The sequence below is a fragment of the Endocarpon pusillum genome (genome assembly GCF_000464535.1).
Source record: "Endocarpon pusillum Z07020 unplaced genomic scaffold scaffold6370, whole genome shotgun sequence".
NCBI lineage: Eukaryota > Fungi > Ascomycota > Eurotiomycetes > Verrucariales > Verrucariaceae > Endocarpon > Endocarpon pusillum.
In genome coordinates this window covers 29,320-47,555 of record NW_006916583.1, presented here as the reverse complement: position 1 = coordinate 47,555, position 18,236 = coordinate 29,320, and the positions used below count along the sequence as shown (strand labels likewise).

The window sequence follows — 18,236 nt, the reverse complement described above, 5'->3', positions numbered from 1 at the left end:
ACTAGGGATACTTATGCCTCATACCGTAGTACACTTTTGTCGACCCTAGACTGTATAACTGGAGAGCTGCTGACATTGGTTTGGGAACTAGGGTAATGAGAGCAACGATCGGAAGAAGGTCAGGACCGAAGGCTTACCTAGGGAGTCGGGGAAGAGCGAAGGGAGCCAAGTCTCGGACTAGCAAAACGAAAGTTGGTACCTCGAGAAAAACGAAGGAAACGACTTCGACAACTCGTAGAGCGCTGGATGTCAACCCGCCGAGATGGTACTACGACTGTGACAGCGAGAGAGCTGCAGAACTGAAAAGTGCTATCATGATGTCTACATCTCTCAGTTGGGAATATAAGGATGGATTCATCTTTCCACAGGAGAAATAGTAAGAATCTTGCAATTTGGATTAGAAAAGATCTTTTTCCACAACCAGTAACGCTGCTTGCCTAACTACCAACTCCCGCCCTGTGTGGTATTTTAAATATCTTTCTCTACCCCGACTCCTCCATTTCACTCTCCTTCGGTGTTTCTCTTCCTGTCAATCATTGAAGTCCTGTCAAGGGAGGAAAGGGTTTTGATGGTGGGTATTTGGCGGGAGGTCATTCATGTCAAACGAGTTTGCATTGGTGGCTCCGGGGTTTGAAAGAGTATCGTCGTTTGAAATCCAGCGGTTCGGGTTGATCGCTGGATTCCAATTGATCGATGGATTCGGGTTGGTGGCAGTCTGAGTAGTGATAGGCGTCTGACCGCCACCCGTCCTAGTGCCCCCGGCGTTGGGCGTTTCCTGGTGGTCCTTGAGTGCCAATATACACAGCCACCATGGTCCAAGATCTGTTGTGAGGTTGTTGGGGTCAGAATTGGCCCAGGGGATGGCCCTTATCTATGCACTCATCCGCCCATTTGTATCGCTGAGTTTGCACACCGTCAAGTCTTCTTCGGTTTGGATGTACCCATAGCGAGCACCGGCTAGCCTGCAGGCATGCGCCAGATGTCTCATAGGGCCATTGAAGCTGAGCTTTCAGATCTTTGTCGGTGCTCATGATCCGCTCTATGAGCTTCTGGCCGGTCCATTTTCGGACTTGGTCATCTGAGGCTTTCATTCCAAGCTCCAGTCCCTCTTCTCCCATTTTTCATTCCCAGACCCACCAAGCCATCAAACTATGCTTGCTCATTCCATGGTTCTAATCGAAGGCAGATATCGACCCAAGATAAAATCAATCCTGTTTGCCGCTCGCAGCACATTCTGATGTCCTCGAATACCAGCCCTCGGAGAATATAACCCCCCTTAATCCTTTCTGATACGTAAAGAGACTGATCCTATCGTGTCTTTATATTCAGAAGACCATAACAGACCTCAGGATGGACTTTTATACGTCTCCATCGTCTAGAGTAAATGGTAGAAACGCATATTAGAGCACAGTAGAAATTGCAGCGCACCTTGAGCGAAGCCAGGTGTCTACAATGAATTGATTGAGTGGTGTTTGCCCAACATCTATATGCACCGTCTACTTCACTCCGACTCCTGCTTCCCAGGCGATCCATCAGAACCCATCCACGGCCAATCCTATCACATGACTTTCACATCATCCCACAACCACGAAAATCGTCTTCGCTAGTTTCTTCCATCCAAACACCTTACGCATACTCCGCCATAAACTCCCGATGAAAGTCTACAATCCTCCCCACCCACTCCGTCCCGGGTGCGAGGAACGTAGTCCTAAAATGCAGCGTCCCGGGTTTCTGTCCAAACCCAGTCCCAGGAACGAGACAGACCCCCGTCCTATCGAGGAGTCGTAGGCAGTAGAACTCATCGGGTTTGCGGTCTGCTTTTTCTGCTGCTTCGATTGCTTTGGTGGGGAGGTGTATTGTTGGGAAGAGATACATGGATCCCTATCGCAAGCACAATGTAAGTAGATAGACAGGGAATGGTTATTGAAGAGTGGTAAGGGTAGACTTACCTGCGGCTCACCGAGCTCCACGCCCTCCATCTTCTTGAATGCTTCGTATAGCGCGTACGCTCTTTCTCGTAGGCCTTCTTTGATACCATTGTATTCCTTATTGTACAACTCATAGCTCGGATCGCCCTCCTTCGGTGGATTAACCATCATCTCCACGAGACACTGGCCCACTACGGGCGGACAGAGCATGATACTGATGAATTTGTAGATCTGTGCTTGAACCTCTGCATCAAAGCCCACGAGCTCGAAGTAGCCACCTCGGTGTCCGCATTCGCCTACCATGCCCTTCGAAATCGAGTTTAGAGAGGCGAGCTCCACGTTGTCATATTTCCCCGTCGAGTCGGAGTTTTGTAGATCCCTCAATCCCTTCTTGAAGGAAGTAAACGTGCCGAGGAAAATGTTGGTCTGGTAGACCTCGTCGGCCATGATGACTAGTTTCTCTTCGGCGGCGAATTTGATCACCGATGCGACGTCGTCGGCGGATAGGCTAGCTCCGGTGGGATTCCCAGGGTTGATGACCACGATGGCGCGGACGTCAATGCCTTCGGCTTTTGCTTTTTGGTAAGCCTCCTTGATTGTGCCGAGGTCGGTGGTCCAGCCTCTGGATTCATCGAGGTAGTACGGCACAACTCGTGCATTTAGGACGGCGAGCGTGGCGGTGTAGAGGGGGTATTGGGGGATAGGGACAAGGACGCCGGTTTTAGGAGAGGCGGAGATGACATTCAGCAAGGTGTTGACGCCTGAGGAAGCACCGGCAGAGAGATAGATGTGGGCCGGGTCGGAGGCGTAGCCATCACGTCGCTCGATGTAGTGCGCGACAGATTGTCGGATCGTAGGCACTCCTTGGGATTGCGAGTACGCTCCGACAGAATTGACCTCCTCTAACAACCATTTGGCGCGATCTATCACGTCCTGCTTGTAGCCAAAGCTGGTGCGCAGAGCTTCTTCATTGTCTAGTAGAGGTGGGTATTCCAGCAGTGACAGAACTTGCCGGAAAAATGTGATGGGCTTCTGGCCAAGCTGTTGTGGGTTGCCGATATTGGCTGAGATGACCTTGTCAAAAGGAAGAGGCGAGTCTGGTGGAGTAGGAGGGTCTTGCGATGCGGCTTTCTTCAGCTGGGCGCGATATTCTTCGGATTTTATCGCCAGTTCACCACGTACGGCATATTTCGCTTCTTTGACATGGGGATTGATATTGTCAATATTCAAGCTTCTCAATCGAGGGCTGGACGACATATTTCGCTTCTGGGAGAGTTTGGACGGAGATGAGTGTGAACACGCGGCTAAAAGTGAGGTTTGTCAGTCTTTGAAAGAAATTGCATGCGCAGTCTAAGCTGTGGTTTGGTCGTTCCGGAAAGCGGATAGGTCGGGAAGTGCCCTAGTAAGGACGGAGACGATTGGGTCATACCAGAAGGCTGCGAAGCAGTATTGTGTTGTGTAGATTGCTGGCGTACAATTGCGATTGCTTGACAAGCTCTCGAAAGTTCCAAAGAAAATCTCTGAGCTCTGAGGAGAAGCGAAGACGCTAGGGGAGTGGTGGTCATGGCGGTCATGGCGGTCATGGCGGGCAATGCCTGAGGCCGGCACCGTAGCAATCAACTGAGAAGCTCCGCGGTAGGCCTTCTGCTAGATTGTGACATGTTGTGCTTTGTGTAGCTTGCAAACGAACAGATAACAGGCTGCGCAGAGTCAATCAGTGGGTTTTGGCAAATGCGAAATGGAAACTGAATCAATTGTGGGTCCGTGATCGATAAGATGATAAGGCGGGGATCGAGGAAAGGACATCTTGGTCTGTCTTGGTTACATATGCAAGATTCAAACAGCCCGAAGTCAAATCTACCGAACCCATCGGCAACAGAAGTTGAGTACGGAGTAGTTTCACACGATTACCCGCTCTGGTAAGTTTTTCCGACATCAAAACCGAGGCTTGGGTCGGGTGTCTATGAAAACTGAGGTGTTGTACCTCCACAACGCCATTCGCTAAATGACCACGACCAAAAGGGACGGCTTCAGGCTCTCTCGCTTCCTCTCAACCTCACTGCCTGGCCATACTTTTGGAGCTTGGTGATCAAAGTATCTCCATGCTTAACAACATCAGCGTATTGTTTGTTCTTATCGTCTGGCCTTGTCGTCTCAATTATGCCCTTCACCCGGTCTATCGTACATGGGATTCGATCGCCAGCAATAAATTTTGCAAGATCCCTGTGAAGTATGTTAGCCAAGAGCGCTTCGAGAGACGTGGAACATACCTATCGAGGAATTCGACAGTGACACCAAAGTTGGCTGCCATTGTATCCAAGCCCACAACACGGTAGCTCTGCAGTAGTTGCTGGTACCCACGCAGCCGCATTTCCCGAACAAACCATGCCCGGTGCTCAAAAAGGTACCGGTCCTGACTGAGAAAGTTTTCCTCCACCGCGGCCAATGAAACAAAGAACGATCGATAATTGCCGGTGTACAAACTGTTGACAAGGCTTGCTAGTGGAGTGAAGTCCATAGGCGTTTCTTCTTCAGCCTGGGTGGCCGAGCCGGTGCCAAGCGTGGCGAGATTGACGACTGTGGATGCTTGGCCAGGAGTGGCGCTACTAGAGACATCCTTCATCTCTTCATCACCTGCCGCCGGACCCGCCGAGATCTGACCAGTCAACGCTGCGACTTTCTCTTCCCCATCTCCCAGGATTGCTTTGATCTCTGGCGCATCCACCACCTTCGCCTTGAAATCCACACGTTTGAGTGACAGAGACCCGGCCAAGACGGCGTAGATGACGAGTGACGAGTAGCTGCAGAGTTCGTAACTGGTGAAAGTGGAGAGGCTGTCAAGTAGAAATGGCGCAGCAAGGTTGTAAGATCGAATGGTGAGAAGATGAAGACCTTTATATGCTTTGAGTCGATTCCTGCGGTCCCAGTCTCCTCCACTTTCGACCAGCATGTTTGCGCGATCCACTTGCTTCTTCACAAACAGCTTATCTCCAAAGAAAAGTCCTACTCGAATGATGGCAAGTACGATATCAATCTTCGTCCCTAAGGGGCCGGCCTTTTCGAAGACCTTCTCATAAGCAGTGATTGCTTTGTCCTATAGATTTCCTAGTCAGTACGGGATGGCTAGCCTCAGACTCAACCATCTATCTACCTTGTCGCCAACCCTAGCCCAGAACTCGGCGCGCTTCCCTCGTGCAGCTTGTATCTCTGTCTCACCAGCATTTTCTTCCGCCGCCTCCTCTTCCTTCTGTATGGCAGCGAGCTCTTTTTCGTTGTCGGCCTTCAACTCTTCATATATCGTGGCATCCCAAGGTAGGACATTCGTAAGCCTTGGTCTACCGGCTGGAAGCAGATTCGACGAGATAATGGATTCTCGCCGGGTAGGTGGCTTTAATGGGGACTGGGCTGAACCCTCTCCACTAGAGTTCAACATTCCTTCCACAGGATGTGCAAGGTGTCGATATAAAGGTGCCATTTTATGCTCTTGAATCGCATTTTGAATCGATTTGACGGCAGTTGGGTTGGTAGAGATGGAAAATATCGACTGCGCAAGGCCCAGATTCGGGTATTTTGCAAATTGAGGATCGGATCCCATAGTGGCGATGATAATGGACAGCGGTGAGGTGTGAGACGCACGTGGTGGTGTCACGCTGGTCTGCAGCTTCGAAGGCAACAAGAAGACGAACGCTTTTATAAAATGATGGTCTGAGCTCAAGTCAGTGTTGGAGATGAGCTTGTCTTGGCAGGTACCGGCGCTGATTACATAAGACATCAAATACCAGGTCCAGCTGGTGTTCGGCTTCACAAACACAAACACAAACACAAACACAATGAATGGTTATATTTTATTATTTAGCTACACATTCAACTTCGGGCGCATGGTGTAGTTGGTTAGCACTGCTCAAGCTGTCACTATATAGCAAATCATAATCGGAATCGTACCCGGATTTGTGTGACTCGTAGATTAACCAACGGTGTTGACAGTTGCCTCAGGCTCATTGACACGTCCAAACCCAAAAAACCTTCAAAGTTTCTCCTGGTCCCTCTGACCCATCACCACAAAATAATGTGGATGATGGTTCGAGGGTCCAAGGTTTTTGACTTTTTTTGAATTTCTGATTTTGGGTTTTTCATTCGCCATGGAGCGCATCACATCGAGATTCAATCTTCAATCTTCACACAAATCAATACTTTGATGTCTTTTCTCTGCAAGCAAAATAGAATCCCACGTTGATTCCTCTATCGTAACTGACGGCAGCGTTACCGTTACACCTCTCGCTGGACCAAGTTCGATTGCGACACCTAAAGCTGATAACTCTGCTACCTTCAAGACGCCAACGAATACAACGCGACCGTCACAGGTGATATTCATCCTCCTGGCTGTTAAAACGGTGAGAGCAGCTGGGAGGCTTCTGAAGCTCGAATGATACAGCCACAGGTTGCGGAGGAATATAAGAGAAGTTACTCCTTACACAGGCTTAATGTTATCCACACCTTGTTTCTGGTACTACTTGCCAAAATCTCTAGGGGTATCTGGAGCAACACTTGACCATCTGGAAGTCCCTTCGTTTCTCTGGATATGGTCAGCGGATGAGCGGGTGATGCTAAGCGGGTGGGACTTGCTGCTACGATTCATCATTATAGGCTAAGTTTTACCTAGCCTACCGTCTATCCGTGATTACGGTATAGAAGGTCGGAGGCTTCGTTCCTTGGTGAAAGTGGGATTTGAAGGTCCTCCAGTCAGCTCAAGGATCCCCGGACTGTGACTTAGGATCTTTCACCGCTTTCTTCGTCTTGCCATAAGCCCCGCCATCCATTCGACGTTTTTCCAGAGCAGCCTTGTAAGGCGGAGCGGTCGGAGGCTGCACCGGGTCTAAGCTGACATGCCCTTCAGGCAATTTGTAGCTTGCGTCTGCGTCCCAAGCTGATAAATCGCCACAAGCGAGGAACGGAGCAATATACCTCTCAGCATAATCATAGGCTGTCTCCATTTCCAGCTCTGTGATACCATCCTCTCGAACGTGTCTTCGCTGTTTCCCACTGGTAGTAGTGGATGCCGGCTTATTGGTTCTGATAGATGCACCAATTTCTGGTGTCCAGCCTGCGATGGGTTTGAAGCCCTCGCAGACCACAAATGCTTCGATGCTGCTGGCTCTACTACTCCTAGGCTTTGCAACGTGCACCCTGGTGAACACGAGCTTCAGCTGCGCATAAATGAGGTCAACATTTCTGCCGCGGAATATCTTAGCCACAAACTTCCCGCCAGGTTTCAAGACTTTCATCGCAAGTGTTAAGGCGGAGTGGAGAAGTTGAGATTGCACATAGATGTCCAAATCGTGAAGGCCAGTAACGTCTGGTGCACCATCGCTAATAACGAGGTCCACTCGGTGAGTTTCCGTCATGGGCCCATCTTCGTAATCAGGATCAAGCGCTCTTAGGAGTAGAGGCACCGTAGCCGGATGGGTGATGTCTGCTTTCAGGCTCACGATACCTTCCAAAGCAGCCATTGGCTGCAAATCGATAGCTACAATCTTGACATTCTCCCTTGGTAGTAGGATCTTCTCATCTTGTGATGCAGCTGAACTCTTGCCCGTTTCGGCTACAACAGAACCTGTTCCTTCGGAGACTGACAGCTTTTCGAGCTTGTCAAGAGCAGGGTCTTCTTGTTTGCCAAACAATTTTGACTGCTTTTCAATCCATGCCCGTCGGCCAAAACTTTCTCCTTTAATCAGAACTCGACTAAGCACCTGACTCCAGCTTCCCGGGGCGGCGCAGAGGTCAACAACACGTGTGCACTTCGCAGGATCTTCATAAGAGAACAAGTCGAACTCTTCGTCAAGTTGAATCAGCTTGAAGGCAGAACGGGCACGCCAATTTTGCTCCTTTGCAAGTCGATAGTAGATATCACGCTTATCCTTTGATGACTTGCCCATTACATAAGATAGAGCAAGAGAAAAGTCTTTCTTGTTTGAAAATTATTGCTGAAACCCAAATGATTATAATAAATTAAAACACATCAGAAACTTGGTGCCGGGTAGTGGACCTCTCGCCTGTGCCGCCTTAGTCCTCATTGGCGGCAACTCCGATGCTACAGAGTAGCTTATACTTTATTTTTTATAATATCCTAGTATTTATGTCACTCTATTAGCTTCCCACTAAGCTAGCTATTTCAAAACTCCGCGGGACTTTTTTCACAACTCTACGTCTATCTATTAAACATCTATCAAACATGTCTAGGACTGGCCCAAAAAGGGTGAGGCCTACCGAGACTTCGAACTCGTCTCGGAAGAGAAGGAAATTGGTAGCCACCTCCAGTGAATCAAAGAATATCAAACCATCAGCTAGTACATCTGTCGCAACAGTCTCAGCCAACGAGCTAGCTTGGAGAGAGGTCACTCCGCCTGAGCGGCTGGATAATGCGGAGGGTTTCTTGGGCCTAGAAGAGATTGACGACGTGGAGGTTGTAAGGGACACAAATGGAAATCAACCACACTTTAGAGTACATTTGTCCACTTTTCCTCCTGTTCATGATCTCTAATGGATTTTTCTGCTAGAGTGTCTCTCAACATCCATCTTCGCGTACGAATACTGTATTTTCAAAGCCCAACCTGTCCACGGAATCAGGAGTCTCTTTGGAAAATGAGGACGAATGGTCTGGTCTGACAGACGACGACCGATCAGATGCCGATAGCCGTGAAGAGAAGACGCAACAGAGGTACGAGGGAAATGTCCCCAGGAAGACGAGCGGCAAGAGAAAGCTAGAAAAGAGTGAGCTCGTGTCAGGGGTTCCATACAGCATACTGGACAATGCATCCGAAGACAAAGGAGTTGACACCTCGGAGTGGTCTGCCCTTTCACTGTCTCACAAAACACTTGCTGCAATCGCCGGCTTGGGCTTTGAACGGCCCTCACCGATCCAGGCTGCTGTTATTCCACAAGTTCTGGCGGGCCACGATGTTATAGGGAAGGCTGTTACAGGATCTGGCAAGACCCTGGCCTTCGCGATACCCATATTCGAAAAATGGCTCGCTTCAAAAACTTCAGCTCATATCCCAAAACCCCAGCGAAAAGTGCTCCCAACCAGTCTAGTTCTTACACCGACGCGGGAACTTGCTCATCAGCTCTCTAGACACTTTGAAGATTTGGTAGAGAATGCTGTGGAAAAGCCCAGGACTGTCGCAGTCACTGGTGGTCTCTCAATTCACAAACAGCAACGCCAGCTAGTCGATGCTGATATCATCATTGGCACACCAGGTCGTCTTTGGGAGGTAATGAATGGTTCACAAGATCTGATCGAAGACCTAAAGCACATCAAATTCTTGGTCATCGACGAAGCAGATCGCTTGCTTAGTGAAGGTCACTTCAAGGAAGTTGAAGAGATCCTCGACATGCTCGATCGCCAGGTCATCAGTGACGGAGAGGTTTCGCTTTCCAACAACGCTGACTCCAATCGACCGAACCGGCAAACCCTCATCTTTTCTGCAACCTTCCATAAAGGTCTTCAACAAAAACTCGCTAGCAAGTCTCGGACTGCCGGGGGCGATCTTCTGACCGACAAGCAGTCAATGGATTACTTACTTCAAAAGATATCGTTCCGAGAAACGAAGCCAAAGTTCATTGACGTCAATCCGACCTCACAGATGGCCCAGCAATTAGATGAAGGCCTGGTCGAATGTTCCCCAATGGAAAAAGACATCTACCTCTATTCTCTACTTCTTCAACGACCTCAGGCCAAGATACTAGTCTTCACCAACTCCATCTCCTCCGTCCGTCGCCTCACACCACTCCTACAGAACCTAAACTTCCCAGCCAGCTCCCTCCACTCTAGCATGCCGCAAAAAGCACGCCTGAGAAGCGTCGAACGCTTCTCTACCCCCAAAACAGGCGGAACCATCTTAATCGCCACCGATGTAGCAGCTCGAGGTCTCGACATCCAAAACATCGACCTAATCCTGCACTACCACGTCCCCCGAACCGCAGACTCCTACGTCCACCGCTCCGGCAGAACCGCACGGGCCTCCAAAAGAGGGGAGTCTATCCTCCTCTGCTCGCCAGACGAGGTAGCGGGAGTTACGAAACTTGGTGCCCAGATCCATAGCCCAGGAGCGGCCGGTAACCACCATCTGGAGCCAATACATGTGGACCGCCAGCTCGTGGCTCGGCTAAAGCCCCGATTGACTCTATCCCAGAAGATCACAAATGCGACATTAGCAAAAGAAAAGGTCGGCTCCCAAGACGAATGGCTACGCGCCGCCGCGGAGGAACTCGGCGTGCTAGATTTCGATAGCGATGAGTTTGCTAAGGAGGAGGCCAAGAATAGTCGAGGAAGGGGCGCGACAAAGAAGCAACAGCAGAAGACGACGGGAGCGGTGCCGAAGGCGGAGGTTGCTGGTTGGAGGGCGCAGTTGAAAGAACTTCTGGGTAGGCAGATTAATCTGGGGGTAAACGAGAGATTTCTTGCTGGGGGTGGGGTGGATGTGGATTCTTTATTGGATGTGCGGGACAAGAGTCAATTTTTGACTGGGAGGACAATGGCCGATTGATTCAAAACAGGACATTGTCTCTAGCTTCTGGCTGGCATGCATTTCGACGAGAATGACACCGAAACCCACCTTGCGCAACGACTTATCTTTGGACAAAGCATACTGATTTGCGTGCCTAGTTTTGCTATGGATTCGGCTTCTCGAAGATCCCCAAGGCCCCACCGCGATGCAACTATGGGCTTTCCCAGACTCATAGCAGTACATCAAGACGACAAACCTCGTCTCTTCAGGAGATGCAGAAAGGCTGCTGGACTGTGCCACTACCATACTACTTAAGCACGTAAAAGCCTTGGCCGGCCATTTCAATGAAATCCCAAGGGTGGATGCGGGTACCCAGCCTCTGCCAGGCCTTACCGATTGACCGTCAATGTTGGAATATGGCATGCGAATGCTGCGTTCTGGAGTCCTCTATCAGTTTCGCGAATGGTTCTTCCAGGGAAGCAACTAGGCCATATTTAAAAAGAGAGGATTCTAACGGATACTTCCGGAGAGTTTGGAAGATTAGTGATGCAAAGAGTATCCAGGCTTCAGCTATGGACTGAGCCAGGCTCTGCTTGTATTTCATGAGCTCAAACTCTAGCATCTCGCACTGCTGTCGAAGCTCTCCAAGCATTCTATGGACGATGCTCTTTTACCTGAAAAGCAGGCAGCCGAACGCAGGCTCTCTAACTTTCTTCAAGGCAGATCCGCTTTCTTGGAATCTCTCATCCAGAGTACATTTCAGCACCTACAATGATATTGGTGGGGCGTTGTCTACCGTGACGTAGAAGCCGGTTGGGCTTTTTGGCAACCTTTCCCTCCTTTTCCAGCTGGTCAATTTGTTCCCTGCACTCAGCCGTCTCAGTCTCCTGCTTTGCCAGCGCTTCCTTGCATTCACGTAATTCCTTCCTCAGCTGGGTGGTTGTCTTGCTAAGCCTCCCTGCCTCCGTCTTTTCATCTTGCAGCCTTCTCTCGGCCATTGATGCCAGTTCGCTCCTCTCTTCCGCCTCGTGCCAACTTTCTGCGAGCTGTTGCTTGTAACCGTCGATCTCCTTCGCCTGCTGGTCGTTAGTCACCCGCAGCTTGGTAGTCATCTCTGTTCGCCTCTCCTCATTTGCTCTCATCGCCTTAACCAAGTTGCAGCCCAAAAATGGGTGGGACCGCAAGAGACTGTATAATACGAAAGCGCACGTGGTTTGTGGCCCCGCCTCGGCAATCTTTGTTGCAATATCTTCTTTGATGCTCTGAGCCTCGTCTTGGTCGAGGCTGTATACCTCTCTGATGAATTCATCGGCATTGGTGGCTCGCAGTGCTGAATCGATCTCCGACCTCATAATGCCCAGGCTTATCTTACAAAGGTTGGTGAGATTGAGTCGATGCGCGATGCGGTAAAGCCCCAGACGTTCTTGCCACGTCTCTTTTGGTGCCTCACTCTTGAGCTTGAAGCGGGTAGACTTCGTCTCTCTTTCGTTGTCCACAATGTAAGGGACTTTCTGGACAATGATCATTGGAACAGGATCGGCTGATGGATCCTTGATTACGGGTCCTGATTGAAGTCGAAACCTGCGCGGTCTTCTCTTCTGTGATAGCCCGCCAGCTTTCGGCGGTGGCTCTTCGAACTTATGCGCTTTTCGATTAGGATATTCGAGAGTGTACAGATATATGAGTAATGCTTCGACAGAATACGCATCATCATCATCAAAATCCACGGTCTTCGTCTCGCCTTCCTACGCGGTCAATAAGTTAGTCCGCCTCTTCCGATCACGAGAGCCGTACAGGAAGCGGGTGAAGCATGAATAAGGGGGCTTGCACTGTGAGTGAGCAGGTGAGTTCAGGAGAAGCAGACCTTGAATGTTCCCTGCCGGAAACACACGTCGAAGAAAGGGCATCTTGTGCGAAGTATCGATTGCTGAACTTTCCACTCGACCCCCTTGCAAGTTACTTTAGCATCTGTGTATTTCTCAGCCGTCTCTGATTAAAGAAGCCTGGTATTGTCGCATGTGTCAGTCATGCATGTATCAGAAATGCGGCTGACATACATGAGCTGTGCATCATTGATAGACTTGTGTGGTAAGTCATCGTCCTCGTATGATGCCATGATAGCGAGAATAAGATGCTGTCACAAGAAAAAATATGAGCAGGGTGGGGGAGCCAAATGAAGCAGAAAGAAATCCCACCCCAATCCAAGATGGGGACTCTTAGTCAAAAGGTTGAGATATCAATGTGCTGTCAACCAGTTGGGGTCGCAAGGGACTTCCAAAAGAAGAGGGAGAATATGTGAACAAGACCTCAAGTCGCCCTTGGAGATTTCCGAACCAGAGAATGAGAGAAGAGACCAAATCCCGCGAGATATGGACGAGACTTTGAAGCAAGAAGAAGAAGATGTAAGGCAGCAAGATAATGTCAGTGTAAAAGCTCAAACGGGTATCCAAGCTGAAGGCTGATCTAGGGAAAGTTTCGCATGATAAGTCGCCTCTGACCTAGCGCGGTGCGACAGAGTCTAGAAGGAAGGAAAACCATCAGTGGCACAGACAAGGAAGCGGACTGATGTCGAAATCCGAGAGCTGACCTGTGGCAAGAGTCATTGGACGAGGCAGCTTCGAGAAAGGGAATTCTCAAGGAAATATTTCCAAGATGTCAGAGCAGTCTCGGGGGAATGAGATGCAAAGTTGAAGAAGAAGCTGCACACCCGCCTCAAAGCAACGACTGATCGACTAGTCCGAATATACAAGGTAGAAACTAGAAGAAATTAGATGGTAGTCGATGAATGAAAACGTGTCACTTGGCCGGACGAGGAGGGGTTTCGTTCGAGTTATGTATTGCGTTGTCGTCTACTCCATCAAACGAACTTTGCCATAGTACTGATGAGATAGGAATCATGGCTGATCTTCGTCCAATCATATTCCGTCCAAACGACGATGGCACATGCTGTTTCGTTTCATTGATTCCTGATATGATGAGCAGAAACAGGAGTGGAGCATAAAGGATAGCAGTCGAGATAAGTTGATGCTAAATTGGGCATTCTTCTGTACATTCGCTCTCTAAGTTGTGTTGTATACAAGGAAAGCTTTTGATCTAGTCTGCTGTAGTCTAATGCAAGAGTCGTAAAATGCATCTAACAGGGAACACTTGACAACTATCCATGCGCCAGGTACATGCACATAAGCTCCATGTCGCTAGTAAACTTCCAAAACATACCTGCCCTCATCCTTCAATTTCTCGATCTCCTTTCTGGGATCGACCTTCTTATTTCCCACCGCCTTAGCATCTATCGCGATCGCCTCCTCCAGCACATTCGTCACATCCGGCACCGGCCATGTCGGTCCGCACAGATAGAAAGCCCCATCTTCCTTGATATAAGCCTGGATGATGTCGGTCATGGTCTGCCTCATCCGATCTTGGATATAGATCTTCTGCGGCTGGTCTCGGGAGAAGGCGCGGCCAAGAAGGGTAATGACACCGGCATCCTGATAAGCTTCCCATTCCTCACCATAGCAGTACTCTTCTCGCTGGTGACGAGAGCCCATGTACAGAAGGACAGAGCCGATTTCTTTACCTTGGGCCTTTTCCATCGCGCGGTGTTGCACGAAAGCTCGGAAGGGGGCGAGCCCGGTGCCCAAACCTGCCATGATGAGGGGTTGGATGCTCTTTGGAGGAAGTTTCATTACGGACGGCTTGGTAGAAACCGTGATTGGCGACCCGAGAGGGAGTTTGCTGAGATAGCGTGTAGCCTGTCCGAAGCGGTCCCGGCCTTTGGGGTCTACCCAGTTGACAACGACAACCATGAGGGCGACTGATGACGGTGTCACGGCCTGACAGGATGCAATGGAGTATTCGCGACGTTTCATAGGTGCTACTATACGAACGATGTCGTGAAATGAAGGATGAGCAGAAGGAAATTCAAGAAGGACATCGGCATATGTGATTGTATCAACTTCGGCGCGCCGTTGGAATTCCTTAGCTCCCTCTGGGCCACCAAGGATGCGGAGCTCTTTTTCTTCACCTTCATTGTCTGCAAAATTGGCCAGAGCTTCATAAAATCGTTTTGGTGGGCGACCAAAGATGTCGATGTTCTGAACAAGGGATTGATAGACCGTTCTGTTTTCGAAGACAGATGGATCCTCACGGCTGGCCACTTCGACTACTTCTTCGGGGTCGAGACCATAGAACTTGATGAATTCCATCACTTCGGTTGGATCGTTTTCAGCGTGGATACCAAGAGCTTCTCCAATGTCATACTTAAGGCCAGAAGCTCCAAGATCAAATTCGATATGGAAGATATTTCGATCATAGGATGATGGCGTAAGACGACGATTCTCTTTGACGTGTACCGTGAAGGTTTTGATGGGCAGGTCTGGACGCAGCGCTGGTTTGGTGTTATAAGCCTCTTTAAAGAGCAATCCTTTTGCCGCCTTTTGCCATGTTCGAAGCTGGGAAAGTGGTTCGGATTCGTCCTTGTCGAAGCCAACGAAACTGTTACAAGAAAGATCTGGCGACAAAATCTTTTCCTCGCTCTCGGGCTCGGTATCGGCCCATGATTTTGGGACTTCGATTTCGCGTAAAGTATTGTCCAGATCTTTGGAAACTGCTTCGACCAATTCTGGTTGCCCGACGATCGCAGCTAACTTTTTGAGAGCTGTGGGCTCCACGTCACGTAAAGCAACTCGCGTAAAGGCAGTTTCCATGATGATTGGCTCCACGTTATCTTTCTCTGCTAGGGTAGTGGCAGCTGGATCGACCAAGAACAGATTTATAGCGCGTTGAGCAATAACTTTCCTGAAAGAGACTGGGAGCTTCTTCTCGACATCTTCGTCCTTCACACCTGGGAGTTTTAGTATTATATTGCCTCCGTCTTTGACACTCTTGACGATATTGACTTTCGCTAACAATTTCACCTCACCAACGACAATTGCTTCAGCTGCATCTATAGAAAAACTCGCTTCAAGACTTTTGGGTGACTTGCGAATATCTATCCTTACCGAGCCGCCCTCTAGTTCATTGTCGTAGATGCTGCTTGTTGTAACATTATTCGAAGAGTCTTTCGAAAGTGTTCTGGCAAGAATCGTTGCTGCCTCTGCCAAGGGGGATTGGTCAACATCCCAGAACGAGTACTGCTGAACAGAGGAGTCCAATAATTCCAGTGCTGATGCGGTGCCATTAATGCCTTCGATAAGAACAGGTTTGCCGATGATGGTTTGAAAAGCTGCAGCGATTTCGATGGAGGTCCAGTTTTGAGATCTTGAGTACTTGAGCTCCTGAACTTGCGCCTTAACGCCACTGAACGCAAGTGCAGGAAGGATATCCTCGTACAATGACGAGCGAATGCTAGGTTCCCGCACAGCATTCTTGTCAATAACTTGGCCCAGCACCCCGAGGACTTTAGTGGACTTCGGCAGTACCCTCAGAAACTCCTCTTCCACAAAAGGCCTATATATTCGAACATTAATGGCACCAACCCGAGTATCCTGCTTTGACAAAACTGAAGCAACCTGACGAGCCAATGATGATTCAATGGACCCAAAAGTTACGAGAACAGCATCCGGCAAAGGATGACCAGAATATTCAAAGAATTGATAGTCGCTGCCAAGTTCGTCGTTGAAAGATTGCAGCAGCTTCATAGCTCGTCCCTGAATATCCATGTGCTTGTTGTCGGTTGTAGCACCCGCCGCTATCACAGAATGATATGCTCTTCTCAATCCTGCCCGGTCGAGAACGTCGACAACCCTTGTTGTTTCTCGCCCAACCTTAACACCGTCATAAATATGGAATGTCGGCAAGATTTGTGCCATGGTTGTCGCAAGTAGTGCCATGTGTTGTGACTCGTACGCTGAGGTGCTCGACACCATTCCATATCCCAGGTCTTCAGCCACCGCCATCGCGTTTGTATAATCCGCCACCATGCCACCTTTCTTGGATCCCATGTAGTCAGCTGCGGCTATATGGGCCACAAATGGATTTGCCACATTGTATAGCAGAGACAACTGTTCCAGGGCAGATTTTAGATATCGTAAGCTCGACGAGGAAGCCAAGAGGCCTTGCGGGATATGTCTCCTTTTCAGGTCAAAGTCTTTCGAAAATATATACCCAAGTGCTATGCTGCCGGCACCTTGTCTGACCTGTATGGGATGGACCGAGGTAGCATAGCCATTGGCATTCTTCTCGCCTTGAGCAAACCATTCCGAGGCGGAAACATCCAAGTCAAAGGTATCAGGAGAGTAGGTGAAGAGCTTGTCTGACAAAGAATAGGCGACTTGTTGGATCAACGTTTGCGCAGTCACATATGTAGGGCCAGCAATGGAGTCAAATGGCTGGTTCTGCCCGAAAGCAAGGCTCGAGGATGGCATATCGGCTGCTAAGAGGCCAATTGCTTTCGTTCCGAAGATGCGGGAAGTCTCAATCTTCTACCTTGACGAAGTGGTGAAGAACGAGTGTGGCGAAGAGAGCAAACAAAAATATAAGCATAGGATGACGGCGCAATGGCCGCCGTACGAGATTTGACCTACATATTGCATTGTCGGAGCAAAGAGAGGGTCTAACAAAATTGCTAAGCGGTTCGTTAACAATCACGCAATGCCAAGCCCTGCGATTTGTGGACGATGGACTATCACTAAGGAGAATAGTTGAATCCATTATCCTTTAATTTAGTAACGCCGATAAGGAAAACTTCTCAGTCTTCTTGCTTCAACTAAGATACAGTAGGTACATCAGCTCTAAAAGACTTCGAATATTCCGTCCATCTGCAGAGAAATGTTTTGCCACAACCGACCCAAATCCAGTTCACTTTTCCCACTTCACAATCATTTCAAAGACGGCAACACTTGTTTTAGATAGTATAGGAATGATAGTCAGTAAGAACCATGTCATTTGTAGATACACAATTATATGTCTCATAAAAGGGATCCCAAATTCTTTCTACCCTTCTATTCTCGCCACAAATCACCACAATTGATATTATCGCGCAGCGCAATCCATCACCACCACCCTCTACCTCGAAGTTGACCACTTGATCGATCCCAATACTAGCAAATGGAAAAAGCATTACAGGTCCCTTTCTCCACAACCATCGATATTCTTTCCTACTCTCGGGACCGCACGTGCTGCAGCTGGCAGCTTTGAGAATCATTAAAAACTCGAAAATGGCCTCAATATCGAGGTGATCACAGGTGCGAAAGAAGCGGGCCCAATGGTCTAGGTGCTTGTCTCCTCGGAAAAGGCCAGCACTGCTTCAAATTTTTGGCTACACAAAATTGAAGGGCCAAATTGAATAGGATATCGAAGGATTAGGTTTCGACCATACTGTCATTCTAAGGCCTGACACAATAGCAGGATATCGTGAGGAAAGTCGGCCTGCGGAAGCAGTTATCAGGAAGATTGCTTGGGCTCTCGGGGCTATCATGCAATTCTCGCTGTCCCAAGGACGGATGGGCTCAGAATACTGATGTCATTGCCAAAGCTGTCGTCAGGGCTGGACTGAAGGCGTCGGACGGAGAAGCACCAAGCAAAGTGTGGGTGATTAATTGCCGCGATACTATCCGAGAAGCACAGAGCGAATAGATACGCCGCAAGCAACTGACAGGGCCCAGCCGCTCGGGAGGATGAAAGCACGTGCATAGCTGGAGATCGTTCATCGCTTCGGGACACGCAAATTGCTTCCCATCTGCAGCAAGACACCGCACCCAAGGTATCTCTCTTTCTCGGATCAAACGTTCCCTTCAATGCACCGCCATGCGCTCAGCATATTGTGGAACAACATTCACATCCTGTTTTTGTTGTTCTCAGCCTAGGC

At 49.2% G+C, this 18,236-nt stretch overlaps 7 protein-coding genes across 7 annotated transcripts; 1 reads left to right on the top strand and 6 right to left on the bottom strand.

The window, feature by feature from the left end:
- Positions 1–547: 547 nt before the first annotated feature.
- EPUS_08929 (uncharacterized protein) lies at positions 548–1,118 on the bottom strand (the record flags this gene model as incomplete). Its single annotated transcript, XM_007806924.1, has 2 exons — positions 548–822; positions 914–1,118. The coding sequence occupies 2 exons, from the start codon at positions 1,116–1,118 to the stop codon at positions 548–550; spliced, it is 480 nt and encodes a 159-aa protein (XP_007805115.1).
- Positions 1,119–1,626: 508 nt separating this feature from the next.
- Positions 1,627–3,511, bottom strand: EPUS_08928 (alanine aminotransferase; the record flags this gene model as incomplete). The annotated part of the gene is made up of 3 exons (XM_007806923.1): positions 1,627–1,881; positions 1,950–3,232; positions 3,358–3,511. The coding sequence occupies 3 exons, from the start codon at positions 3,509–3,511 to the stop codon at positions 1,627–1,629; spliced, it is 1,692 nt and encodes a 563-aa protein (XP_007805114.1).
- A 447-nt stretch (positions 3,512–3,958) lies between these two features.
- On the bottom strand, positions 3,959–5,700 carry EPUS_08927 (uncharacterized protein; the record flags this gene model as incomplete). The annotated part of the gene is made up of 3 exons (XM_007806922.1): positions 3,959–4,151; positions 4,199–5,022; positions 5,080–5,700. The coding sequence occupies 3 exons, from the start codon at positions 5,698–5,700 to the stop codon at positions 3,959–3,961; spliced, it is 1,638 nt and encodes a 545-aa protein (XP_007805113.1).
- A 973-nt stretch (positions 5,701–6,673) lies between these two features.
- On the bottom strand, positions 6,674–7,861 carry EPUS_08926 (uncharacterized protein; the record flags this gene model as incomplete). The annotated part of the gene is made up of 1 exon (XM_007806921.1): positions 6,674–7,861. One exon carries the CDS (start codon positions 7,859–7,861, stop codon positions 6,674–6,676), a length of 1,188 nt encoding a protein of 395 aa, XP_007805112.1.
- A 296-nt stretch (positions 7,862–8,157) lies between these two features.
- Positions 8,158–10,471, top strand: EPUS_08925 (uncharacterized protein; the record flags this gene model as incomplete). Its single annotated transcript, XM_007806920.1, has 2 exons — positions 8,158–8,391; positions 8,483–10,471. 2 exons carry the CDS (start codon positions 8,158–8,160, stop codon positions 10,469–10,471), a joined length of 2,223 nt encoding a protein of 740 aa, XP_007805111.1.
- A 704-nt stretch (positions 10,472–11,175) lies between these two features.
- On the bottom strand, positions 11,176–12,548 carry EPUS_08924 (uncharacterized protein; the record flags this gene model as incomplete). Its single annotated transcript, XM_007806919.1, has 3 exons — positions 11,176–12,177; positions 12,227–12,380; positions 12,490–12,548. 3 exons carry the CDS (start codon positions 12,546–12,548, stop codon positions 11,176–11,178), a joined length of 1,215 nt encoding a protein of 404 aa, XP_007805110.1.
- A 1,078-nt stretch (positions 12,549–13,626) lies between these two features.
- On the bottom strand, positions 13,627–16,794 carry EPUS_08923 (uncharacterized protein; the record flags this gene model as incomplete). The annotated part of the gene is made up of 1 exon (XM_007806918.1): positions 13,627–16,794. The coding sequence occupies one exon, from the start codon at positions 16,792–16,794 to the stop codon at positions 13,627–13,629; it is 3,168 nt and encodes a 1,055-aa protein (XP_007805109.1).
- Positions 16,795–18,236: the final 1,442 nt, after the last annotated feature.